This window comes from Erinaceus europaeus, chromosome 17 (genome assembly GCF_950295315.1).
Source record: "Erinaceus europaeus chromosome 17, mEriEur2.1, whole genome shotgun sequence".
Lineage (NCBI taxonomy): Eukaryota > Metazoa > Chordata > Mammalia > Eulipotyphla > Erinaceidae > Erinaceus > Erinaceus europaeus.
The window spans coordinates 63,675,496-63,701,767 of NC_080178.1; the positions used below are offsets into that span (position 1 = coordinate 63,675,496).

Genomic DNA, 26,272 nt, shown 5'->3' on the forward strand with positions numbered 1-26,272 from the left:
TGCCCCCTTTCAGCAGGAGAGGTGACACACTGCCCGCCCCCATTTGGGTGCAGAGCAGGCAGTGACAGAGCCCAGAGCTGTCAGCTGTGTCCCCTGGAGCTGTTGTGACTCTGTGCTGGAGGTGGGCAGCTCAGCACCCATTACCCTTCTGAGGGTTCCCACCCAGGTAGCCCTTCCAGGACAGTGGGCTGGGGGGAGACTCAGAGCAAGGCCTCATGCAGGGGCAAGGCCTGGCTGGAACCAGGATAATCACAGCCCATGGCAGAGGTGGAGGGAGGTAAATACATCTGCTGGGGGAGACAGATTGTGGGGAATTCCAAGCGAACTGACTCAGCGACTCTGAGCCAGGAGGCGAAAAAAGGGGTTATGGTTAGGTCCCCCCAGATACAGGAGATTCCAGGAGAACTGGACACCTGCAGAGGAAGGGAAACAGGAAGGAGTTTCCACTTCCCAGCACCTTGCCCAAGTTGTGGGAGGGGGAGGATGGAAAACGCTGCAGGTCACAGGTGCTGGGGTCATGGCCCAGCCCCGCATTTGACACCCCAGGACTAGGGATGATGCCAGGGCCCCATAGCCCACATCTAAGCTCAGGGAGCCCAGAGAGCCTGTGGGGGGGGGGGGTTGGGCAACTCAAGATGCCCCCATTCCTGCAAATGTTTTTTTCTAGCCCCCAGCTGCAAATTCTGGAGTTCAAGTGGTAGCCTTTCACTCGTCATTCAGTAACTCAAATGGAGGTAGGCCTCTTAGTTCCAAAGCAGTGGCTATTATTCAGACACGGGGCAGAGGGACCAGGCCCACGTCTATGGCCATCCTTGAGGTTTTTATCAAATCCCTACACCAGCTCAGTTGCCCCATCTGAAAGTTAATGGGTCAGACTTGGTGCCCAAATGCCATGCTAGCTTGGGGTGGGGGGTGGAGGAGGATATCTGTCGTGGTACGGAGGTGGCCCCCAAGCCAGGAGGGCTGGTCAGGAGTGAGGACTGGGTTCTTGATCTGCAGGTGCAGAGTGAGGATTCCTGCTCCACAATCTTAGGTCATGAAGGGCCTAATTATTATTTACTGCTGACTCTGATGCCCAAACCACAACTCACTGCAGGTGGAAGTCTCCCCAAGCGCCTAGGAGCATCTAGAGCTCTAGTTAGAGGATGGGGAAGGGGCTGTGGAGGCCGGTGGAGAGACAGGCCAGCTCTTTACGAGGCCTGGAGAACAAAGGTCCCTCAGAACCACAGGCCTTCATGGTGGTGGACATCTCACATGGGCCCAGTGAAACTTAGCATCACCATTCTGAGCACGGAGATCTCCAAGACCAGCTTCTTGGAGAAGCTAGTAGTGCAGTCAGGAAAGCGAGCCCTGGGAAACCAGCAACTCATCCCAGGTGGCACAGCACAAGGCCCCGGTACACTGCAATGAGCTGTAGTGGTGATCCAGAGTCGGGAGTATGGCTCCATGTGCTGCTAAGGTTCTGCCTGGGGTGGCCACAGGACCAGAAGCACGACGTAGTGATCCTGTGCAAAGATGGCGCCCTCTGCTGGCTGCCCTAGAATCCCAGCCTGGAAACCTGAAGCAGGATCGGTGGCAGCTTTCCTCTCTCCCTCCTACTAGGGCTTTCACTGGGAGAGACTCTGCCCCTGCACAATTCCACTGTCCCCAGAATTTTTTTTAAAATTTACTTATTATTGGATAGAGACAGAAACTGAGAGGGGGAGGGAAGGGAGGGAGGGAAAGAGACAGGAACACCTGCAGCTCTACTTCACCTCATGAATCTTTCCCCCTGTAGCTGGGGAACAGGGGCTTGAACCTGGGTCCTTGCGCACTGCGATGTGTGAACTTGACCAGATGCACCACTGCCTGCACTCCCCTGATATTTTTTTAGATTAGAAAGTGAGAGAGACATCGAGGAAGAGAGAAGAGAGAGACAACAGCACTGGTCAGCGGCTTGAGAAGCCTCCCCTTGCAAGTGCTCCCAAAGGGGTTGGGAGTTCAAACCCAGGTCCTTGCACATGGTAATGTGCACACTTTGCCGGCAGGCCACCATCCAGCCCCCCCCCCCTTTAAGATTTATTTCTTTAGGGCCAAGGAGATAGCATAGTGGTTATGCAAAAAAGAGTCTCATGTCTAACACCAGAGGTACCTGGCTCAACCCCTGGCACTGCCATGAGTCAGAGTTAAGCAATGCTCTGGTAAACAGACAAGCAAACAAGCAAACACACACACACAACACACACACACACACACACACACACACACACACATATATATATATACAGTTTTCTGAGAGCAAGAGAGTCCCGAGCACCACTCAACTCTGACATGTGGCACTAAGCCTGAATTCAGATCCAGACTCTGTCCTGGTCTCGAAGTCCCCGTCCTGCTACTGACATGCTGTATGGCTTTAAGCAAGTGATTATGCCTCTTTGAGCATAAGCTCACCTACCCAGAAGACTGTGAATCTGCTGAGACTCCACACAGGGGGCACCCACCCCCTCTCCAGACCCCCTCTGCACCCTCTCCTCTCTACCTTCCCACCCCTACAGCCTGCTACCTGCCCTTTGGGGCCTCTGTAGGTGGCCCTGCCCATCTCAGCCCTGCTGCTTGCCCGACTCAACTTGTGAGCCTGTCCGTTTGCCCTGCCAGGCAGGAGCACTCACTGGCTGTAATGGGCCTAAAATAGTGCCTGCCCTTGCTGCTTCCTGCAGCCTGGCCTGTGGCTCTCAGCTGTGAGGGCAGCGAGAGACTTGGTGTTTGGCAGACCTGCAAGTGACGTGAAGGGCACCTAGAGGGAGGTCACCTGGGTCCAGCGGGGCCAGACACTTGCTTAGGGTCACAGTGAGAGCAGGCCAGGCCTGAGGCCGGAACTGAGAGCTCTGGAACACCAGCTCCTCGCTCAGAGGGTCACCACTAGGGCCTGAACCATGCTGCTCACTCTGCACCTAGACTAGTGCTGGCCTCTGTCCCCAGAGTGTGATGGGGACCCTGGAGGCCAGTTAATGCAGCCCCCACACCTCCTGGGCTCCCAGGCCACTCTGTCCTTTCTGACTACAGAGCGGTCAGATGCTCCTCCACGAGCATTCCGGCCTCAATGTCGCCTTACATGACTCAGCCTCCTCTCCGCAGCCCCTTTCCCAGGAGGCAGGTGACTGAGTGGTCCTGGCCTCTGTCCCTAATCCAAGAGGCCACCTGGAGAGCTCCCTTGGAGAGACGGTGTTTGAACGGGTTCTCCCACACTCAGGGCCAGGATTCCCTGCTGGGACTGGTGTCAGGAGCCTGAGCCTGCTGCCTCCTGGAGGCAGGCTGAGTGCTCCCATTTGGCAGCCACCCCTGAGGCCACCCTTCCCCTCTTCCATCAGGCAGTCCTGAGTGGACCGATGGCAGAATCCGGGCTCTTCTACTCTGGGACCAAAGAACAAAGGCCGTGACCTGCCAGGGTCAGTGTGAGGATGAAATGAGACACTCTGTGCTCTTGTCTTGTAGCATATACACAACAAAGGGAAGCTGGGCTCTGGTTTGTGACAAGCTCCAGCTGAATTCTCCAGATCTACTACAAATGAGTACAGAGCAGAGAACAAAACAAAGTCCCCAGCTGGCCCCTGGCTCCCTGCTCCCCCCCCCCCCATTTGCCTCGTCCTGTCCCCTTTGCTCCATCTGGGTCTGTGCCGTCACCCAGGCTCCTCTGCCCTCCTTGCCTTGGTTAAACCTAAGAGCTGTTTCCTCCCTCTCTAAGGGGCAGCCATGGTCATGCCCTTTAGAGAAGTGGTTCAGGCTGGCTGAAAAAGCTTGACTGGGAGACTGCTGGATTTTTATGCTTGTGGTTCCTGGTTTGATTCCTGGCACCACATGTACTAGAGGGATGCTCTGTCTTGTCTCTCTTCTCTCTGCCTCATATAAAAGTCTCCCTTGAGAGCCGGGCAGTAGTGCAATGGGTTAAGTGCAGGTGGCGCAAAGCGCAAGGACCGGCGTAAGGATCCTGGTTCCAGCCCCTGGCTCCCCAGCTGCAGGGGAGTCGCTTCACAGAGGTGAAGCAGGTCTGCAGGTGTCTTTCTTTCCCCCTCCTCTCTCCATTTCTCTATGTCCTATCCAACGACGATGACATCAATAACAACAACTACAAAACAAGCACAACAAAAGGGAATAAATATATATTTTTAAAAAGTCTCCTTCAAATGTAATAAATAAACCTGGGCCGGAGACATTATGGTTATATAAAGACTCTCATGCCTGAGGCTCTGATGTCCCAGATTCAACTCCCTGAACCACCATAAGCCACCATAAGAGTTGAGCAGTGCTCTGGGAAAATAAACAAACAACTTTGTAATAAATCTTAAGGGCTGGTAAAACAGCCCACTGGGTAGTGCATGGCTTTGCCATGTGCACGGACCAGATGTGAGTCCAGGCCTCATTGCACTGAGAGAAGCTTCAGTATTGTGGTCTCTGTCATTCTCACTCTGACTTTCTTCCTCTCTGTCTTAAGGGGGCCTGATTAGCGGTGCACTGGGTTGAGTGCACACATTGTTATGCATAAGGATCCAGGTTCAAGCCCCTGGTCCCCACCTGCAGGGCAGAAGCTTCATGAGTAGTGAAGCAGTGCTTCAGGTGTCTTTTTTTTAGTATTTATTTATTTATTCCCTTTTATTGCCCTTGTTGTTTCATTGTTGTAGTTAGTATTGTTGTTATTGATGTCCTCATTGTTGGATAGGACAGAGAGAAGTGGAGGGAGGAAGGGAAGACAAGAGGGGGGAAAGATAGACACCTGCAGACCTGCTTCACCGCTTGTGAAGTGACTTCCCTGCAGGTGGGGAGCCGAGGGCTCGAACCGGGATCCTTACACCATCCATCCTTGTGCTTTCCGCCACCTGTGCTTACCCGCTGCACTACTGCCTAACTCTCCTTGCAGATGTCTTTTTTTTTTTTTAATATTTATTTCCTTTTTGTTGCCCTTGTTTTTATTATTGTTGTAGTTATTGTTGTTGTTATTGATGTCGTCGTTGTTGGACAGAACAGAGAGAAATGGAGAGAAGAGGGGAAGACAGAGAGGGGAGAGAAAGATAGACAACTGCAGACCTGCTTCACCTCCTGTGAAGTGACTCCCCTGCAGGTGGGGAGCCGGGAGCTTTGCGCCACGTGCGCTTAACCCACTGCACTACCGCCCGACTCCCGTCTTTTTTTTTTTAAGATTTAAAAAAATATATTTATTCTCTTTTGTTGCCCTTACTGTTTTATTGTTGTTGTTGTTGGCTACGACAAAGAGAAATGAAGAGAGGAGGGGAAGACAAAGAGGGAGAAAGATAGACACCTGCAGACCTGCTTCACTGCTTGTGAAGCGACTCCCCAGCAGGTGGGGAGACAGGGAGGGGAGGGCGGGGGGGGGGGGGGGGACCTGAACCAGGAACCTTACTCAGGTCCTCCCACTTTGCGCCACGTGCGTTTGACCACCTGCACTACCGCCCAACTCCTGCAGGTGTCTTTCTAGCTCTATTTCCACTCCTTTCATAAATAGAAGTAAAAAATGGCGAACAGGAGCAGTGGATTCATCACGCAGACTCCAAGCTCCAGCAATAACCCTGGTGGTAATAACAATAATAATAAATACACATTTTTAAAAAATGAAAAATAAAAGGGCAATGCAGCAAGCAGGTGGTGCAGTGACTACATCACACAACTGGCAAGTGTGAGGCCCTGAGTCCCACCCCAGCATTGCATATGCAAGTGATAATCTGGTTCTCTCTCAAAAATAAATAAATAAATAAATAAATAAGAAGGGCCAGGCTGTGATGCAGCTGGTTAAGTAAACACATTAGTGTGCAAGGACCAGGGTTCAAGCCCCGACCCCTACCTGCAGGGGGAAAGCTTCATGAGTGGTAAAGCAGGGCTGCAGATTTGCAGATTTCTATCTTTCCCTATCTCCTCCTCCTTTCTCTTTCTCTATCCAATAATAAATATTTTAAAATAAATAAAAATAAATAAGACAGGAAGAAGGAAAGGAAGAAGAGAAAAAAGAAGGGAAAGTGGTTCTCCACCCTGGCTGACCAAACTGAAGCTCGGTGTCAGGATCCTGGCAGGCAGATTGGAAGAGGGAGTCTACAGGAAGCTTCCAGAATACTGAAATGGTTTGTTTCTGGCTCTAGGCTGGCTCACTTTATGAGAACTCATCAAGCCTCAATGACTTATGCACTTCTCTGACAATCCCGTGCTTTACTATCGACACCTGGGCCCCTCCCTCAGCATGCAGTTAATTGGCCTTCGATGAGGGGCTCCTCAGGTGGGCATAGTGTGCAGCCAAGGCAGAGAATCCCACACTGTGAAGCTAATTCTGCCAGGAATCCACTGAGCCTGAAACTGAACAACTGTGCACCCAGGACCACCCTGCCCACAGCTCCCAAGATGGGGGAGAGGTGTCTCCATAGCTGGGCCACTGTGCTGACAGCCACTTACTGCTACAGTGAGTGTGTCCGCCACTCCCACCCAACCCCCATTTCAGGGACAAAAGAATCCTTGCAACCCAAGAAACAGCCCTGAGGGGGTGGGGAAGGGTTATTGAGTCCACTTTACAGCTGAGGAAATGGGGGCTCAGTTCACCCCAAATTGTACAAGTGGCCACCCAGGGGATAGCTCAGCTGGCAAGAGTGCAGGAATTACATGACTGTGGCTGTTGGTGCCATCACTGAGTGGTGCTCTGGCCTTTCTTGTAAAATTCTCATTTGAAATAATTTTTTAAAAATCTTTTTTTAAATCACATAGCTAGCTAGTGGCAATGATTTCTGTTCAGCTTCAAGGTCTGTGCTGCCCTCTCAGGTCCTTTGTTTCATTACATTTTCCCTGGCTGTTGCCTTCTCTGACTCATCTGCATCTAATCTAACCCTTCTTTCCACATCAGAGTGGTGGTGTGGGCAGCAGACCCGATACACACCTGTGTTTGCAAATCAAAAGCTGCTCAGAAAACTGATTTTCTTTTCTTTCTTTCTTTCTTCTTCTTTTTTTTTTTTTTTTTTTTTGCCGCCAGGGTTATTGCTGGGGCTTAGTGCCTGCACCACGAATCCACTGCTCCTCCAGGATCCTGGTTCAAGCCCCTGGCTCTCCACCTGCAGGGGAGCCGCTTCATGGGTGGTGAAGCAGGTCTGCAGGTGTCTTTCTCTCCCCCTCTCTGTCTTCCCCATCTCTATTTCTCTCTTAAAAAAAAAAAAAAGAATCAGAGCAGCACTCCTGAACACAGTGCAGGGGATGGAATTGGAGACCTCATGCACGCAAACCCTGCACTCCACCACCGAGCTGCTCCCAGCCTCCAGACAATCCAGTTTAGTTCCTTAGGTTGGGGAGTGTTCAGTTTCCAGCCAAGCTGAGGGGCCCCCTGCTCTTTCTGAGTGCCTACTGTCCCATGGCCGGTACTGCTCTCTGGGGGGAAGGCTCCTGCCACATAGCAGCTTGGCCTGGAGTCTCTGGCCATTTAAGGACACCTTCTGGGACCAGCAAAGAGACTTGGATTCTACTCCCCCCTCAGATCCTGGACTTACCTGGGCCTGTGTCAGATCCCTGTTTCATGTGAAGCTTACCTGGAGAGCGGTGGTTGGGTGGGTCCACAGACTCACTGGTTACCTCATTGTTTTTACTTATAGCTTGTGCCAGTTTCCGATTCCCAATCCCCACCCTAGCCTCACTGGTGCAAAAGCTGAGGGGAGACTGGGGCTGTGTATACATAACTTACGGATATACTGCCCCCATATATTGGGTTGTCAGAAGTCATGATGCATTTTTGCACAGAAAAATACATCATGACTTTTCCTACAACCCAATATATATGTTAATATACATATACATACTTGGGAAGACTGGAGCCTCTCACATGCACGATTTCACCACTTCAGGCCACTTTTTCTTTTAGGTAGAGGCACAGAAAGACAGGAGACACCCCACAGCACCGAGCTATAACATCTCCCATGTGGTGCTGGGGCCCAAACCCGAGTTATGTGCATGGTAAGGAGACACCCTACCAGGTGAGCTGTTTCTTTGGTCCTATATGATCTATATTTCCTATGTAATTTGTGAAGGACTTGAACATATAGCCCTGGTTACAAAGGAGTGGACCAGCACAACTCCTTGTCCTGATAAGGACACTATAGACAGCACTGGGAGTTGGAGGGGGTGAAAGGAAGGGGGCCCACCCTGTCCACAACACAAGTCAGTAGCTGCCTCACCACTTCAGCCTCTGGGCCTTCAGGGCTGCCTTGCTGGGGGAGGTCTGGTGGTAGGGAGGCCCAAGGCTTCTGATAGGAGGCCTCCAGGCCCACGGACGAAGAGCAGACGTTTGGTGTTTCTATTTATTGACTCTTTAAACTTCCATCATCCAAGGAAAGATAATACATGGCTGGTAGCAAGAGAAACATAGGCGAAGACCACAATGACCCACCTTCCCCCCACCCCCCTGAACAGAAGCAGAACCAGACAAACCCCATCTGAAAGCAGACCTTTGGAGTGGCAGCTACAGAAGCATGGGAGAGAGTGACCCCCCAGCCACGGGGCAACGGGAGAAGCTGCCCTCACGTGGCCACCTTCCTAGCTGAGGAGGCCATATCCGCCCGCTCTGTGCCGGGCAGCCTTCCTAGAGGAAGTGCCCCTGGCAGGCAGGAGAGAGCGTGAAGAGAGGGGCTGAGTGGTCAGTAAGGGGGCACCAAGGTCTGTCCCCCAGCAAGCAACTGGGGCAACAGCCAGGATGGCAGGGGTCCCATTCTCTGCTCAGGCCAGGAGAGGACCCTGCTCAGTGCCCCACTCACGTTCCCAAATCAGAAAACCACGAAAGGCACTGCCAAGCGCAGGAATGCAGAGGCCTGGGGAGGGGTCCCCCAAAGAAGGTCACCCCCTTGTTCTGGATGACCAGGGACTTGGCCCATGGCTCTGGATGCTAGAGAGCATCCAGTCAGCATCCAGTCAGGCCGAGGCTGTGGCAGCTTATGTGAGGACGCGCTGACCTGGTGCCCTGAACATGCAGTGTGTGTGTATGCAGCGTGTGAGTCGCGGATATGTGGTAAGGGGGTTGGTCCCTCTGGAAAGGCTTGGTTAGGGTCCCAGGGTGGCCCTCGGGGCAGGGACAGACTTTCTTTTTCTCCCTCATTTCCTCAGATCACCCCCTGCCCCAGGCCACGGCATAAATAAGTGCTTGAGAAGGTACACATCTAAAAAGGAACATAAATACTGTACACGGGAGAAGATCTGCCCCCAGAAAGCCCTCCACATATTGCACATGGCACTCCCCAGCCCCACGGGGTCCAGGTCTGGCAGTGTCTTTGGTAGAAGCTCCAGGGACAGAGGTCCTGGGCAGCCTGCATGCCTCCCTCCTCCCCCGTCACCACTGGGAGGACCAGGGCAGCCCAAGGGTTAGGAGAGGCCTGGGCCCGGCTGGCCAGATGTCCATTGAGGATGCTTCTGCCAGGCCGGGAGCATCGAGGATGCTTCAGTCAGGCACCCCTGGTCACAGTCTGCATGTGGGCTAGGAAGAGGCAAGCAGGCTGTGGGCAGGTGGGCGGACACGTCCTGGGCCAGAGTGGACAGGGTCACACCCTCCATAGGAGGAGGTGGTTTGTGCTGTCGTCCCGGCCCACGGTCTCGCTGCTCCCTCCGCCCCCACTGCTGAGCCGAAAGTCCTCATAGCCATCGCCGCCACTGATAACCAGCATTTTCGGCCTGGCCGAGGCAGGGCCTCTGTGCCGAGGGGAATCCTGGAGTTCAAGCGATGGCAGCTTCTCAGGACCTAGGGGGGCAGAAGGGAGCATTAGGCTGAGGGGCTGCTGGCTACACTTTTCCACCACTTTGGGCTGCTGGCTACACACTTCCACCAGCTTGTGCTCCCATACCTCCAGAGATAAGAGAAAACACATGTCTAGTGCCTGTGGGGGCTCTTGCTTCTTGTCAGCCAATAACTTCCTACTTGGAAAGGAACGGCCACTTCCTAGCCATAAGCCTTCTTATCGCTCACTGCACTTCCCAGTCAAGTGACGTCACTTACCGGGGACACTCCATTTTCCCAGGTAGTAGCTTATGTCTTGCAGATAACCCGCCGACTGAGGCCTTCCTGCTCTCACCCCACAGCCCCTTCCTCTTGGGAATATTTTTTCCTGCTCTGACAAAGCAAATCACTGCTAACTGGGCCTCCTTGGTGTGCATCATGCCCTATGATTTTTCATTCTCTAAGTCTCACAGTCCCATCCACTTCCTGTTCTATGTGTGTCATTCTATGTTCTGCTTTCTGGTGCTGTTGCGATTTCCTGCTCTTCACATCACTTCCTGATCTACTTCCTGCCCCAAACATCTTTTCTAGTTGTTGTTGTTATTTCCTGTTGTATGTACCCCCTTCCTGTACCATATTCTCATTTAAGTGTATACACACACACACACACACACACACACACACCCCATCCTGGTAGAGTTCACACTGGGTTTTCTTACTTCCTTTCTTACTGCATTACTTCCTGTAATATATGACATTTTTCAGCTATGCAGTACACTTTCCCTCCCTCTTGAACACCCCTGGCAGGACAGCAAGGTGTCCTAGACCCAAAGCCAGTATCGCCGGGCTGGGGTCGGATGTGCAGACCCACCTGTGTCTGGGGCCAGTGGTGGTGAAGGGCAGAGCAAGTTGAAACCATCCGGCAGCTGCACTGCAGCCAGAAACCGGACATGGCCAGTGTGTCCCTGGCCTAGGCCGGCAGGGCTGAGGGGTGCTCGAGGGCAGCTGATGGTACTCGGTGAGGTGGGCATCGTGAGCACAACACCGGCACTGGTGCCCACCCACAGCAGCTCGTCACAGACCAGCAGTGCTGTGATCCGAAGGCAGGCAGCCTTGTGCTGCCGGATGATGGCGTCAGAGCCTGTGGAGGGAGAAGGAGCAGAGCTGGCGCCCACCTGGCTTGCCCCAGCCTGCTCGGTGGCAGGCGATCAGACTCTCCGGGTGGCATGGAAGTGGGGGAGGTGGGTACCTGCCAGCATCCTGTGCACGGGAGGCGTGACGTCTACCTCAGCCAGCTGCTCGAAGGTCTCTGGATGGTAGAGACACACATGGGCGCTGCCTTTCAACGTCACCCACACACCCAGGCTGGAGTCTACCATGCAGGCCACGCTGCGGCTGGAGTCCTGCCCCACGTGTAATGTGTGCTGGGTGGGGTGTAGACAGAGAGCAGAGGGTGGCTGACAACCCGCCTCCACCAGCCCCTCCCTGACTGTGCTCTACCTGCGGCACCCCTCCTCCTCGCAACCCACACTCTGCCTCTCCAGGAAGCCCACCAGATTGACAACAAAGGCAGCTTGGCTTCTAGGTGTGGATGGTTACCCTTTCCAAGATTTTCACTGGGGCCTCTCCACTTAATCCTGAGGAATTAAAATGGGGGTGTCCCTTCCCCCATGCAAGTTGAGTGATGTAATAGAGAATTTCAAAGCTTGGAGGGTCTGAAGATGAACCATTGGCTTCTCCTTTGGTGGGATTTTTAATTTTTTTAAAAAGTTTCTTTTTAAAAAAGTTAATTGATTAATTATTGGATAGAGACAGAGATAAATTGAGAAAGGAGGGGGAGATAGAGAGGAAAAGAGACAGAGACACCTGCAGCTTTACCTCACCACTCATGAAGCTTTCCTCCTGCAGGTGGGGACCAGAGGCTTGAACCAGGGTACTTGAACATTGTAATGTGTGCACTTAACCATGTGTACCACCACCTGGCCCCTAATTTAATTTTTTAAAACCAAAACACTGCTTAGCTCTGGCTTAATGTGGTGCTGGGGATTGAACCTGAGACCTTAGAGGCTCAGGCATTAAAGTCTTTGGCATAAACACTATGCTATCTCCCTGACCCCCAGGTGGAAGCTTTATTATTTAATTCATTATTTATTTTTTTCCTTCCAGGATTATTGCTGGGGCTTGGTGCCTGTACTATGAATCCATTGCTCCTGGAGGCCATTTTTTCCATTTTGTTGCCCTTGTTGTTACCCTTATTGTTATCATTGTTGTTGGGTAGGACAGAGCGAAATGGAGAGAGAAGGGGAGACAGAGAGGGGCAGGGAAAGACAGACACTTGCAGACCTGCTTCACCGCAATCCCGGCCCCCCCCCCCCCGCCCCCGCAGGTAGGGAGCCAGGGGCTCGAACCAGGATCCTTATGCCGGTCCTTGTGCTTTGCGCCACGTGCGCTTAACCCGCTGCGCTACCGCTCGACCCCCAAATGGATGCTTTTTAATGTCCTTACCCCCATATCTTCCCCTTGACCCCGTGTCACCAGCTGTGTTGTTTGCCCCATGCCCCACATCCCCAGGCTACCTCCAGCTGCAGCGTGTCTGGGCTCAGGACAAGGACTCGGTTCTGACAGCCACACCACAGCCGCCCACCCACAGACACCATCTTGGTGATGGGGCTCCCCTGAGCACCCAGGGTAACTGACTTGAAGTTCTGGGGGTCCCAGAAACGGCCTGGAGTGGGGCAAAGAAAAGAGCAAATTCAGTCTAATACTGCATTTGAACCTCCCCCTCCCGACATGCCGCGCTAATAACCCCACGTTAAGGCCCACGGAGGGCCTGGCAGGTGTCCAAGGCCATGTGCACTGACTCATGGTCCCAGCCTTTCCCAGGAGAGAGCTCCCAGCACCTGCAAGGGGCTCCAGGGGTAGGCACACACCTGCTTCTCTCTGGTAGACCACAAGTTCTCCATTGGCCAGAGACACAAACACCTGGTTATTCAGGTAACTAGACAGAGAAGAGAAGTCAGAATGGCTGTGGTTCCCGAGAGACCATCTCTCCTACCCCTACCCTCCAGGAGAGGAATGTGAGTCTAAGAAGGGACAGTGACCTGCCCAAGGCCATAAAGTGTAAGAGAGGCACAGGGCCGGCTTCCAGCTTCCAATCCCTACAGACAGGAAGAGCCATGAAACAGGTGGCCCTGGTGACTAACAGGAGGCCTGTGTGCGCAGCTGAGAGGATCTGGCTGGGGAGGGCCCCCTGGGAGCCTTACAGGATGCAGGTCACGGAGGCTGCATGCTGGAGCTTCATGCTGTTCCTGCGGTCCCGGATGCTGTCGGAAGACTGGTACACGTGGACACTGTAGGTCAGGGGGTGCACTCATGACTTCAGCTTGGGCTCTTGGGTCCCCACAGTCCCCCCTCCTCCACCATCTCCTTTAGGCCAGGGCCCTGCTTAGGGCACAGAGACCCCCCAAAGGCTCCCTGTGGGTTCAGACCCACGGGCAGCTCTGGCTGGCAGCATCCTTAAGGTCTGTCCCGAAGCCCTCCTGCTGCAGAGTGTCATCACTTCTGAAGCGGGGAGCTGAGGGTGCTGGCACCATGTCCCTGGCCCTCTCCAGCCCTACCAGCCGTCCTCGGTGCCCAGCCACACAGAGCTCTGGTAGGCCTCAGGGTCGACGCTCAGCAGGTCTTCCAGGCTGCCCCGGGTGAAGGAGCCGCGGCTGGAGCGGCGCAGGGCTCTCCCATCCATCGGGCTGGTGCCACAGGGCCCTCCAGGCCCGAAGGAGCCAGACAGTGGCAGGAAGCCAGGCTCCTGCTCCTCCTCTGAGCTGGTGGTCTCCGCAGTGGCCTCTTTGGAGCTTGGGGTTTCCTCATCTGAGGGGAACAAAGGCCTCTATCTCCATTCCCTCCAGCCAGACCTGAGGCCTGAGATCTTTCTTGATCTCAGTTGCAGGTGATACACCTTCCGGGCTATGTCACTTCCCATCCCTGAGCTTCTGCATCAGCTCAGGGCGCAGGTCCCTGTGCTCACTGGCCACACTTGGTACTACAGGTGCTGGCTCCCCTCCAACCCACTGTCTACCATGGATAGAGGGTCCAGCTGCTCTACCCATGCTTCGCTGGCCTTACTCTGGCATTCCAGACACTTGAGAATTGGCCCAACCCTCCCACTACCCTGGAGGAAGAGAGGAGTCTCAGAGTTATAGCCCCAGCTCACCCTCCCTTGCTCGGTGCTAGCCCTGACTTGATTCCCTGCCTTGGCCTGTGCCTGGTCCTTCCTCACCCATCAGTATCTGCTGGGCTGCCCCCTCCTCTAAGCAGGAACTCACTGCCAAAGCTAGAGGAGATGGTGGACCGGCTGGCCTGGCTCTGTAGGGTCCCTGAAGGGCTGGGCGAAGACTCATCGTCAGAGTCGCTGTCAAAGGGCACCAGTTCTGGGCGGGGGTCACCCTCTACCGGGCCTGGCGCCATCTCCAGGCCTGAGCCTGCAATGGAGATATGCAGGCAGGGTTGGGCCCCCGGCTCTGCCAGCACTGCTGATTCCTCTTCAGTGGCCTCGACGTCCGGTTCTGGAGGGATCTCCTGGGGGTTTCCCAGTGATGTGGGTTGCTCCCTGCAAACCAAGGAGACACTAAGAGCTGACCCCGCCCACACTACGGACACGCCCAGGCCACACCCCCAATAAGGCCCCGCCTAGAGCGGGACACCTCAAGACCCCGCCCACTTAGCGGACACGCCCAAGACCCCGCCCACAGGCAAGGCCCCACCCACTCAGCGCTAGCACTTGAGAGAGCCACGCCCACCCATATTTGCTCACCTGTGGCAATGACGCTGCAGACCCGGAACTGCCCCAATGCAGAGGATGCGGGCAGAGCAGACAGCAATGCAGGCCTCCACGTCAGGCTCAGCGCGCAGGCTCAGCAGGCACACCTGGCCCACGTAACCATCGCTGTTGCATACCCACACCTCGGGTGAGGGCTCAGGGCAGCTGCTGAGCGTTGGGGCCGCGCAGGAGAACTGCAAAGAGTGCCAAGGACAGGGAAAGGTGAACAATCGCCGGGGCCCTCAACTGTCTGGCCAGCAGAACGTGGGGGCTGGGGTCGGGTACGTGAGTGACGCTCCCTACACATCAGATGTACAATACCATGGCGTGGGGAATCATCCATTCATGCATGTACACATGGAGAAACTTCCACTGTCACTGCAATGCATGTGTCTATGTAGGCAAGGGACATCGGTGAAACTGACTTCTGCTCCTAAGTATGTCCTTGCACAAGCACAGTCATCACTTACAGGCAGCCACAGGCGTGCAAGGACATATCCATACACACGTGGCACCCATGCAGCACCCACACCCACACGCATGTGAGGAGAGCTGCGGACTCCAGGGGAAGCATTTACACAGCTCAATGAACAGGACATGCGCTGCCCTGACTACATGCACACACCTGCATGCCGCTGCGGGTCTTCATGATGGGGATGGCTTTCAGGAACTCAGGGTCGAGACAGCTCTTGCTGGATGCTGTAGTGGAGATGGGTGGACAGAAGACACTCACCCACCTTTCCCTGGCTCCAGCCTTCCTTGCACATTTCCCTTCCTCTCCTGCCCTCCAGAGACTCTTTAAGAGGTGGCTGTGGGTTACACTTGCTTGTCTCTGGTCTCAGCATGCCCATTTGTAAATAGGGACGATAAATCCAGAGGTCTCTAAGTGTCTTCTAAACCATGGACCTCGACCAACAGCGCGGTCTGGCCTTCTCCGAATGTCTGTGTGGCAACGGGGGTCCTGGCCCTCACTCCCATGATGGGGCCCCTGCCCCTAGTGGACCCTATCTATAGAGTTTCCTCCCTTCCAGGAGGCCTTGGGAAAGTCCTGTCTCACTGCAGTCTTAGCCTGCCTGCCTGCCTCTGGCAGGGGCTGGGACACAGGACATGGCTGGCCCAGGGTTTCTGGCTCCTGAAGTCACAGTTGACTGCAAGCTGCTCCCTGCTGCTCTCTGCCTGGAGGTCCTGGGGGGCGGGTGCCCTGGCTTACCCAGCTTCCTCTTGGCTTCATCGAAAGCCTGCTCAAAGCCTAGACGGGCATCAGGATGGGGAAACTCAAAGATGAAGGAGTCAGTGCCCTCGGGCCTTGTGGTGCACAGCTCCAGCTTGGTTGGGGGAAAGGAAAGTGCATAGCACAGCGCCTGCTTCTCTGATAAGTCCCGATGCATGGCGGCTGACAGGTCCCGCAGCGCGTCATCCAGGCTCTGCAGTGAGGGGGCCCAGGCTCAGGCTTTCACATCTCCCCCACAGCCTGCACCTGCATTGGGCTGTGTGCAGACCTGCCTCTCCTCTGCCCCCACCTCCCTAACAAGAGGTCACCTAGATTCCCCCACCCCCCAAACAGAAGACGGCTCCCTCAGCTTGCAAAGGGGCTGTATCCCTAGCCACAGGCCCAGAACATCACTTCCCTCTTCGTGTTCCCATTAGATCAGAGACAGGAGCATCTCTTCCTTGGGCAAATGACAAGGCTGTCGTCTCTCCCTCAGAGAGTCAGACACCCCCCACACCCCCAACTTGGGGCAGAGGGCACAGACCTGGTGGGGGAAGCCAAGGCTCTCGGACAGCTTGCTCATCTGGCCTAGGGTGTTCAGGTCGTCATCCAAGCGGCTGATGGCCTTCTGGATGTTTTCCCGGTTAGTGGCTTGCGTTGCCCCTGGTAGGGACAGAGGAAGGCCATGAGCACATCCAGAGACACAGCAGGGAAGACCTGGCTAGTTACTCCTGCCAGCAATGGATGCTCTCCAGCTGGCAAGGCTGGGGGTGGTGGTGGAGGGGAGCTGACAAACTGAGCTGCGAATCCCCTAGGCAACCTGCAGAGAAATTCCACGTCTGAGAGCAAGAAGCTGGGCCCAACTCAGAGTCCCAGGGCTCTGGATGACAGTGTTTGGAGAGCTCCAGGGAAGAGCAGATGGCCCTGCCAGCTAAGCAGGCAGCTAAGCTGACACAGGCTGCACAGTGCTGTAGCAGGCGCGTCAGACCGGCAGATTTGCTGACCAAGGACTCACTGCCCCTACAAAGGAGGGAGCAGTGAGCTGAGCTCTGGATTTCCCTGGTCCTATCCTGTTCCTGGCCACTGCCAAGTAACTGCTCCACAGGCCAGCTCAGCACCCCCACCCAGGGCCTGCACACAGCAAAGTAGATGATGTGGAGTGCACTGGACAAGCCAACCTTGGGCTGTCTTCCACTCCTTCTGTGGGAAACCCTCCCTGCACCGACCTCACCACCTGGCAGCATGTCTCCTGCCCCTACTCCCAGACATGGCTGACCTGGCACCTGACCTGATGGCAATCTCTCCAGTGACTGGCCTGGCTGAGATGAAGTAGACCCAATAGTTGGTTTGGGTTCTAGGGATTAAGCAAATCCCTGCCCCACTCTAGGGACCACCTCAGGTAACACTAGGGGGACCTGAATCTACACTGCTGGCCCAGAGCTGCCAGTCCCGACCACCTTGGACCAGCACTCAGGAAGGAGAACTTGGGATCCTGGAGCCACGAGCGCTGGGAGCTGAGCAAGAAAGGCTGAGCGGCAGAGAAGGACCACGGGAGTCACACAGAGAGAACAGGCTGATGCACAGAGAAACACACACGACAGGAATCGCTCCTCAAAGTGGCCTCAGCCCTGTCCTGCTTAGTCTCCAAACAACACAGCTCTTTCCAACCAAGCTTGTGCTTGGACTCTGTTCTGTGCCCCAAACCCCAAGCCACATCATCTAACACCACTTGCTTAAGTGAGTCTGCAGTGGGTTGGTGCTTATGGTGTGATGCCAGCACTCTTAGCAGGTCCAGCAAGGCCAGAGGTGCTCTGTGAGGACAGGTCCTGGTCTGGCTCTGTATATTTCCCCCCAAATCCCACTGGTCAGCCCGGATCACTGGTGAAGCCCTCCAGGAGGACTAGGAAGTGGACACTGGCCCCAGAGCCCCAGACCCCCGGGCCAGGCCAGCCCCACCTTTGATGATGTCCGCATCTTCCAGTGGCAGCTTCCACAGCAGCTTGTACTTGCTGGCTGTATCAATGACGCTGGCAGCCGTGTACCTGGGGAAAGCCAAGTGGGCGCTCTGGCCAGGGTGGGGAGTGCCCCACTGCCTGAGTCCCCAGCCCACCCGACACTCACAGACTCATAGAGCTGCGTCGCAGGGAGCCAGATTTCCGTTTCAGGGTGGTACAGATGAGGAGGTCAGTGAACAGGAAGAGGGATCGGTCCTTTTTGCCACTGACTGCCTTCTGTGGGGCCCGAGGCAGTTTTCAGACCCAGAGCTCTTCCCCTTCTTCCCATGGGGCCCCAGGAAACAGTCGGGCCCAGGGGACAGTGTTTCTCTCAGCTGCCCAGAGGCAGAGGCAGGGATGAGCATCCACCCAGGGCTCCCACTGGGGTGGAAAAGCAGAGAGACCCAAGGTAGCAGGTAATGAGCAGAAGTGTGACCAAAATGGGGAGGTGGAGACACAAAAGAACACTTCTTACCGCTTCGATGACCATTTCTTGCCTCAGGAACCGCCGCAGTGGGGCCTGGAGCTGTGGGCCCGGTGGAGACAGTGCATTTTAAAGGCGAATTGTCAACCCCTGTCCCTCCCCAGCCCCAAGTCCCCTTCATGGGCCAGTCCAGGGGAAGCAAAGTCTCACGAGCTACCAGCCACGTGTCTGGAGATGAGAGTGAGAGAGGACATGTATGCACACGAGAGGGGAGACTTGGGACCAAGCACACTGCAGACAGCACGGTGGGCGTGGAGCTGGGCATGGCTTGGGTAGGATGGCACTCACGTCTTCCATGCCCTCGATATGCGCCTCAATCTCCTGCAGCACACGTGCATGCCGCTCGGCCTCTTCAGCGCTCCGCACGCCCTTGTTGATGCGTTCGGCCACCTGCTTGATGTTCCGCTGCGCGTCCAGCAGCAGCGGGTGGTCCGGGTGGTCCTCGGGCGTGTGCTTCAGGAGGTCCTGGGGTGGGAAGGAGGCCTGACTGGCCTACTGAGCTGACCCACACTGACTGTGGGAGCAGGGGGCTCTGGGCAGACACTGCAGAGGACGACCTCCCTTCCCATCTGGCCCCTGGGGGCCTAGTGCTGGGCTTAACCTCTGGGGTCTCAGAGCCCCTAGCGGCCCCTCTCACCTGGCCCCACACCCACCTTCACCAGTAGCTCGTAGCGGGGGATTCGCTGCACAGGTTTGATCATGAGGTCTGACAGCGCCTGCTTCTCCTTGTTCTCACGCATGCTTTGCTGAAACCAGAAGTGGGTGGGTGGGTTCCCAGGGCAGGTGTGACAGGCAAATAAAGTCATGACCAAGGACAGGCCACCATCCCCACCTGCAGGGGGGAGCCTCACAAGTGGTGAAACCGTGTGTAGGTGTCTCTCTTTCTCCTTCCTGATCTATCTACCCTACCCCTCTCAATTGCTTTCTGTCTTGTCAAATAAAAGAGAGGAGGGAAGGAAAAGGGAAGGAAGGAAGGAAAAGGGAAGGAATGGAGGAAGGAATGGAGGAAGGAAGAATAAAGCTACGAGCTCAGTTCTCAGGCAGAGGCTGAGCCACTGGTTAGGACTTGGTGTCCAGGCTGGGAGTGCCTGGGGACCCCGACACTGACCCAAGGTGAGTGTCACCTCCACCCTATGTTAACCCACGGTACCTCCAGGAACTTGAGAAAGGCAGGCCTGGCTTCCTTAGCCACACGCACGGCGTCTTTTGCGTTGAGGAAGTTATCGATATAGGCAGAGTAGATGTTGACCAGGACATCCTTGGAGAACTGTGAGTGAAGAAGCATCTGGAGACCCTGCGATGACCCTCACTTCATCTCACCCGTCCTAGTCTCCACAGATTGTGTTCAACCAGAAAAGCTATGACCCGTGAGGGGGCAGGTATGTGCTTCTGTGCAGTGTGGACGTGTGGTAAGTATGGCTGCCTCTCTCTCTCAGCTGGGTCTCCAGCTTCATCATGTCCCTCCTCGCTATCCTGAGTGACAGAGGCTCATTCCAGCACCTTCCTTTTGTCTGTTTTTGTTTGTTTGGTCCTGCACTGAGGCTTTCATCAGGTGGCCTTCTCTGTGCAGCAGTCACCAACAGCAAGCGGGGGAATAACTGCACCTTCCTCTTTCTCTTCACGATATACTTACTTAGAAGCTCCGCACCACTCTGGCATATGCATTGGTGCAGATTGAGTGAGGGTTACACACACAAGTCCTGCTTCCTTTCTCTCCTTTCTTTTTATTCTCTCTCTCTTTGATAGAGACAGGAGGTAGAGAGACTGAGAGAGTGTGAAAGACCATAGCACCACAGCTGCCTTCAATATGATGGAGGACAGGCTTGAGCCTGGTTTAAGTACATGGCAAAGCAGTGTGCTATGCAAGTGAGCTATTTTGCCGGCCCGAGTCCTGCTTTCTGCCACTGAGTTATCCCCCTAGCTGCACTCGTGCCTCCTTGAGCTGTTGGTCTATAGGATGGATGTGGGCTAATGTCTGGCATGTATTAAATGCCAAATGTTTATTGTATTAAAATAACAAATGGAGAGGCTGGGTAGTGGCACACTTGTTACTATGCTCTAGGGCCCAGTTTTAAGCCCCTGGTCCCCACCTGCAGAGAGAAAGCTTCATGAGTGGTGAAGCAGTGCTGCAGGTGTCTTTATGTTTCCTTCCCTATCAATTTCTTTCTACCTCTACCAAATAAATGAATAAATACCTTTTAAATTTACTTTATTAAAAAAATAAATATTTGAGAGTCAGGCGGTAGCACGGCGGGTTAAGCACACGTGGCTCAAAGCACAAGAACTGGCGTTAAGGATCCAGTTTGAGCCCCCGGCTCCCCACCTGCAGGGGAGTCGCTTCACAAGCGGTGAAGCAGGTCTGCAGGTGTCTATCTTTCTCCCCCCCTCTCTGTCTTTCCCTCCCTTCTCCATTTCTCTCTGTCCTATCCAACAACAGCATCATCAATAATAACTACAACAATAAAACAACAAGGGCAACAATAGGAAATAAATAAATAAATATTAAAAAATAAATAAATATTTGTTAGTGAACAGTAGAGAGTCTGGTGAGGCCATGTGAAAGGTTCTGAATTCAGTCAACCCCAGCTTGCACCATAAATGCTAGAGTGATACGCTGGTTCTCTCTCCCACTAAACAAATACAAACAAACAAACAAAAAAATTTAAAAGAAAACCAGAGTTGGGCCAGGGAGACAGTTCAGCATAGGAGCACAGGACTTGAGTGCTGAGGCTTGAGGTCCCAGGTTTAATTCCTGATACCACTATTTTCCAGAGCTGAGTGGTGCTCTGTTCAAATGCTGTTTTTCTATCTATAAATAGGTTTTTATGCTTGAGGCATCAGAGGTCCCTGGTTCAACCCCAGGCATCGCCATGAACATGACCTGAGCAGCACTCTGATAAAATAAATAAATCTGAACAATCAATCAAACAAATAAAAAAGCAGCAATCTGAGCTTTGTAGCCAGGGAGGTGGCCCAGTGACACAGCGCAGGACCTGCACATATGAGGTCGTGAGTTCATACCTTGGCACTAAGTAAACCAGAGTGATGTTCCAGTTCATGTTCTCCCTCCCCCCTCCCTCCCTCTCTCTGTCTCTCTCTCTCTCCAAATTAAATATCTATCTAAATGCCTGGTGGAGAAAACTGAATCCAGGCTGGAGAGAGGTTAGCACCAGCATCATCTGAGGGCCATGTCAGCATAGCATCAGCTCAGGCCTGGGCCAGCACCTGGGCTTGGATCCAGAATCAGAGTTTGTACCTGGCAGAGTCCAGCCCAGCTCAGAGTAGGGGTAGTGTCCAGGTTAACCCAGGCTAACCCAGGGGTCCAGGACAGTGCCAGTGTTGGGTCAGGTTCTGGGTTTGGATTCAGACAAGGTGGTGTCCAGATAGACAGGGATCAGGGGCCCAGAACAGCGTCCAGCCCCTGCTGAAGGGGCTTGCTTGGTGGGGCTGCAGCTGTGGGCAGGAGGGTCACTCACCGACTGGACAAGCAGGTCTCCCACCTTCTGCTGGGAGTGCCAGGTCTGCACGCAGTGCCGCACCTGCTCCAGGAACTGCTCATGGTGTTCCAGGAGCTCGGGGATCTGGTCAAAGATCTCATCCACCAGCGACGGGTCACACAGCAAGGAGTTCTCTGGCTGCTTCAGAGGCTGCATGTAGCCCTGGAGGGTGCACAGGGTCAGTGAGGGCACGCTCCCCCACGCACATAGAGGCACACCGGTGCACACACTCACACACTCACCTGGGCCTGTGGTCAGCTGCTCTCCTCCTGGACCCCTCTTTAAACTCAGAGCCCAGGCAGAGAGGTGAAAAGGCCTGTGCCTGCACCCCCCTGTGCAGCCCAGGGGCTGAGAAAGCTCAGGACAGGTTTGCTGGATGGGGACAGCAGCAAGATTGTGCTCTTGGAAGAATCACAGACTAACTCAGCAAATCTTTTATTGAGTACTTTCTGTGTGCCAGGCACTGTTCTGAGAACTGAAAAATAGTTCACTTGGACAGTGTGCTGCGTTGCCATACGCAGGACCCAGGTTCAAACTTGGCTCCATTTCATCAGAAGAAGCTTCAGTGCTGTGGTCTTGGGATGGGTCTCTCCATCTCTCTCTCCCTCTCTCTCTCTCTCTCTCTCTCTCTGAAAGTCATCCTGGAGCAATGAAGGCCTGGTGATGACCAAAATATAACAATAAATAAAAAGAATGAAAGACAGTATTAAGCAAGAAAGACCCAAATCCCTGCCATCTCGATGGAGGGAAGGTAACTGTCTAGTTGGGTGAGACACACAACTCAGTTCAACTAACTAGATCAAGTGCCATTGTTTTTGTCTTTAAGGAAAAAAGTTGCCATCAATTAAATGATGACATGTCATTGTTTGACTAGAGAGATGTTAAAACGTGAAGAACAGGGAGTTGGGCGGTAGTGCAGCGGGTTAAGCGCATGTGGCTCGAAGCACAAGGACCGGTGTAAGGATCCCAGTTCGAGCCCCCGGCTCCCCACCTACAGGGGAGTCGCTTCACAGGCGGTGAAGCAGGTCTGCAGGTGTCTCTCCCCCTCTCTGTCTTCCCCTCCTCTCTCCATTTCTCTGCAGGTCTGCAGGTGTCTCTCCCCCTCTCTGTCTTCCCCTCCTCTCTCCATTTCTCTCTGTCCTATCCAACAACGATGACATCAATAGTAACAATAACAATAATTACAACAATAAAAGGGCAACAAAGGAAATAAATAAATAAATAAAATCTTAAAACAGACTGTCTTAGATTGGATTCTACGTGGAAAGTATTTGGTTAAGTTAAAAAATATTAACTAAGGAAGAAACAAAGCAGTGGGAGCTTTCAGTCACACATCTGAGCGTGTTTAAAAATGGTTTTCACATCTGCCGGCCCCTCTGTCACTAACGTTCCTATTTTCACTTCCATTCTGCACGCAGTGGAGTTTCCTGAGCACAACCAGCTTGGCTCAGTGGCTGCTCTGCCTATGGAGAGGCCGCCCTCTACTGGCCGCAACTATGACTAGAGGTCAAAGCAATCTTGTTCAATGTCATAAAACAAACAGGTGGAGGAGAAGGAAGGGAGGGAGGGAGGAGAGAGAGAGGGAGAGAGAGACTGAACCCAGAGGGTCAGTGGCACAGTGGAAGCATGAGATCCTGAATTTGAGCCCATTCATCACATATGCAAGAGCAATGTTCTAGCCTCTTATAAATAAATAAACACACAACCAAATCTTTTAAAATATTTATATTTACGGCCTGAAAAGTAGCTCAGTGACAGAGCACATAAGAAAATCTAAGTTTTATTCATCAAATGCGATACCATAAATTTTAAAATATTTTTATTTTTTGTGGAGCTGGGATGCTCATATATGTGCAGTTTCTCTACTCAGAGACGATTTTTCACTTAGGTAGAGGGACAAAAAGAGGGGCACTATAGCACTGCAGCTTCAGCTTCCTCTGGTGCCATAGCGCCTCCCATGTGGTGTTGGGGCTCAAATATGATTAGGCATGGTGAGCTATTTCTCATCTCACATTATTTATTTATCATTGCCACTAGGATTACCTCTGGGGCTCAGTACCTGCACTAAGAATTCATTCCTCCCCAGAGACCCACCCTACTAGGAAAAGAGAGAGGCAGACTGGGAGTATGGACCGACCAGTCAACGCCCATGTTCAGCGGGGAAGCAATTACAGAAGCCAGACTTTCTACCTTCTGCAACCCACAATGACCCTGGGTCCATGCTCCCAGAGGGATAGAGAATGGGAAAGCTATCGGGGGAGGGGTGGGATATGGAGATTGGGCGGTTGGAATTGTGTGGAGTTGTACCCCTCCTACCCTATGGTTTTGTTAATTAATCCTTTCTTAAATAAAAAAAAATTAAAAAAAAAAGAATTCATTCCTTCCAGTGGCGATTTTTTCCTTTTTTTTCCCTCCTATTTTATTCGATGGTACACAGAGAAATTGAAAGAGGAGAAGGAGAAAGATAGTTACCTGGCAGTAGCGCAGCAGGTTAAGTGCACATGGCGCAAAGTGCAAGGACCTGGAGTAAAGATCCCGGTTCGAGCCCTTAGCTCCCCACCTGCAGGAGGGTCGCTTCACAACCGGTGAAGCAGGTCTGCAGGTGTCTATCTTTCTCTCCCCATCTGTCTTTCCCTCCTCTCTCAATTTCTCTCTGTCCTATCCAAAAATAAAGACAGCAATAACAACAATAATAACAACAATGATAAACAAAGGTAACAAAATGGGAAAGGTGGTCTCCAGGAGCAGTGGATTAGTAGTGCAGGCACTGAGCCCAGTGATAACCCTGGAGGCAAAAAAAAAAAAAAAAAAAAGACATCTGTACGAGGCCAGGTGGTGGCGCACCTGGTTAAGCATACACGCTATAGAGTATAAGGACCTGGCTTCAAGTCTGGTTCCCACCAGCAGAGGGAAAGCTTCACGAGTGGTGAAGTAGAACTGCAGGTGTCTCTGTCTCTCTCCTTCTTTATCTCCCCCCTCCCCTCTCAATTTCTGTCTCTATCCAGTAATAAATAAATTAGAAAGATTTATTTTTTTTTTAAAAAAAAGATACCTGTTGATCGACTTCACTGATTGTGAAGCGAAGCACTCCCCCCCCCCCACCCCGCAGGTGGGGATCAGGGGCTCAAACCTGGCTCCCTCCCCATACTTTTAAAATTGAACATAAAACAAAACCTTGTAGCCTGGGGGTAATGCAGTGGATAAAGTGTTGGACTCTCAAGTACGAGGCCCCAAGTCTGACCCATAGCATTGCATGTGTCAGAGTGATGTTCTGGCTCTCCCTCTCCCCTCTTTCATTAATAAATAAAACCCCAGGGTTATCATTGGGGCTTAGTGACATCAGGACAAATCCCCTGCTCCTGAGGCCCCTCCTCCTTCTCTCTTTTTTTTTACTTGATAGGAAAGAAAGTGAGAAGGGAGGGGAGATGGAGAGACAGAGAGAGAGAGACTCTCCTCCAGCCCTGCTTCATTATTCAGGCAGCTTCTCCCTGGCAGGTGGGAACTGGGGGCATGGGCCTGGGTCCCTGCGTGTAGCAATGCCTAGCCCTGTAAATAGTTGTTGTTTCCTAAAATAGTATTTTTAAACCTTTCAAAAAATTTATTTATTATTGGATAGAGACAGACAGAAATTAAGAGGGGATGGGGTGATTTAGAAGAGCGAGAGAGAGAGAGACCTGGGGGGCCAGGTGGTAGCACACCAGGCTAAGTGCACATAGTGCTAAGTACAAGGACTGGAGCAAGGATCCTGATTTGAGCCCCCGGCTCCCCACCTGCAGGGGGTTGCTTCACAAGCGTTGAAGCAGGTCTGCAGGTGTCTGTCTTTCTCTCTCTCTGTCTTCCCCTCCTCTCTCAATTTCCCTATCCTATCCCCCCCTCAAAAAAAAAGGAAGAAAGAAAGAAAGAAACAAGAAAAAACGGCCACCAGGAGCTACGGATTCATAGTGTACACACTGAGTCTCAGCAATAACCCTGGAGGTAAAAAACAAACAACAACAAAAAATAAAATAAAACAAGACACCTGCAGTCTTGTGTCATTACTGCAGGTGGAGAACAGATGCTTGGACCCCGTCCTTGCACACTATAACGTGTGCGCTTAACCAGGCGCGCCACCGCCTGGCCCCAACCGTAAAGAGTTTTAAGGGTGCAATTCAAGGTGTTCACATTAAAAAAAATTTTTTTTATTTAGTTTCCCTTTTGTTGCCCTTGTTTTTTATTTTTTATTGTTGTTGAAGTTATTATTGTTGTTATTGATGTCACTGTTGTTGGATAGGACAGAGAAATGGAGAGAGGAGGGGAAGACAGAAGGGGAGAGAAAGATAGACACCTGCAGACCTGCTTCACTGCCTGTGAAGGGACTCCCCTGCAGGTGGGGAGCTGCGGGCTTGAACTGGGATCCTTACACCGGTCCTTATGCCTGGTGCCAAGTGTGCTTAACCCGCTGCGCTACTGCCCGATTCCCAAGGTGTTCACATTTAGCGCCCCCTCATACCCCGTCATGCCTCATCCTAGCCTGTCCCATCTCAATCCCACAGCCAAGCATCCACCACAGCTGCCAGCCC

The 26,272-nt window shown here is 53.1% G+C and overlaps 1 protein-coding gene across 2 annotated transcripts in view; it reads right to left on the reverse strand.

Moving 5' to 3' along the window:
• Positions 1-8,295: 8,295 nt before the first annotated feature.
• The window catches only part of ARHGEF17 (Rho guanine nucleotide exchange factor 17), a 62,141-nt gene continuing 44,164 nt past the window's right edge, over positions 8,296-26,272 (reverse strand). The window contains exons 3-21 of one of the 2 annotated variants that reach the window (XM_060176856.1): positions 21,693-21,875; positions 19,367-19,483; positions 18,870-18,962; positions 18,505-18,681; positions 18,208-18,258; positions 17,860-17,966; positions 17,695-17,780; positions 16,283-16,401; positions 15,739-15,952; positions 15,154-15,227; positions 14,523-14,722; positions 14,035-14,318; positions 13,330-13,579; positions 12,976-13,062; positions 12,643-12,710; positions 12,289-12,437; positions 10,962-11,136; positions 10,584-10,853; positions 8,296-9,736 (exon numbers count right to left, since the gene is read on the reverse strand). In XM_060176856.1, coding sequence (XP_060032839.1) covers positions 9,540-9,736; positions 10,584-10,853; positions 10,962-11,136; positions 12,289-12,437; positions 12,643-12,710; positions 12,976-13,062; positions 13,330-13,579; positions 14,035-14,318; positions 14,523-14,722; positions 15,154-15,227; positions 15,739-15,952; positions 16,283-16,401; positions 17,695-17,780; positions 17,860-17,966; positions 18,208-18,258; positions 18,505-18,681; positions 18,870-18,962; positions 19,367-19,483; positions 21,693-21,875 — 2,901 coding nt within the window. In that variant the 3' untranslated portion in view covers positions 8,296-9,539. Of the gene's footprint in view, positions 9,737-10,583; positions 10,854-10,961; positions 11,137-12,288; positions 12,438-12,642; positions 12,711-12,975; positions 13,063-13,329; positions 13,580-14,034; positions 14,319-14,522; positions 14,723-15,153; positions 15,228-15,738; positions 15,953-16,282; positions 16,402-17,694; positions 17,781-17,859; positions 17,970-18,207; positions 18,259-18,504; positions 18,682-18,869; positions 18,963-19,366; positions 19,484-21,692; positions 21,876-26,272 lie in introns of both variants that reach the window. The other variant, XM_007527527.3, reaches the window with a different exon arrangement.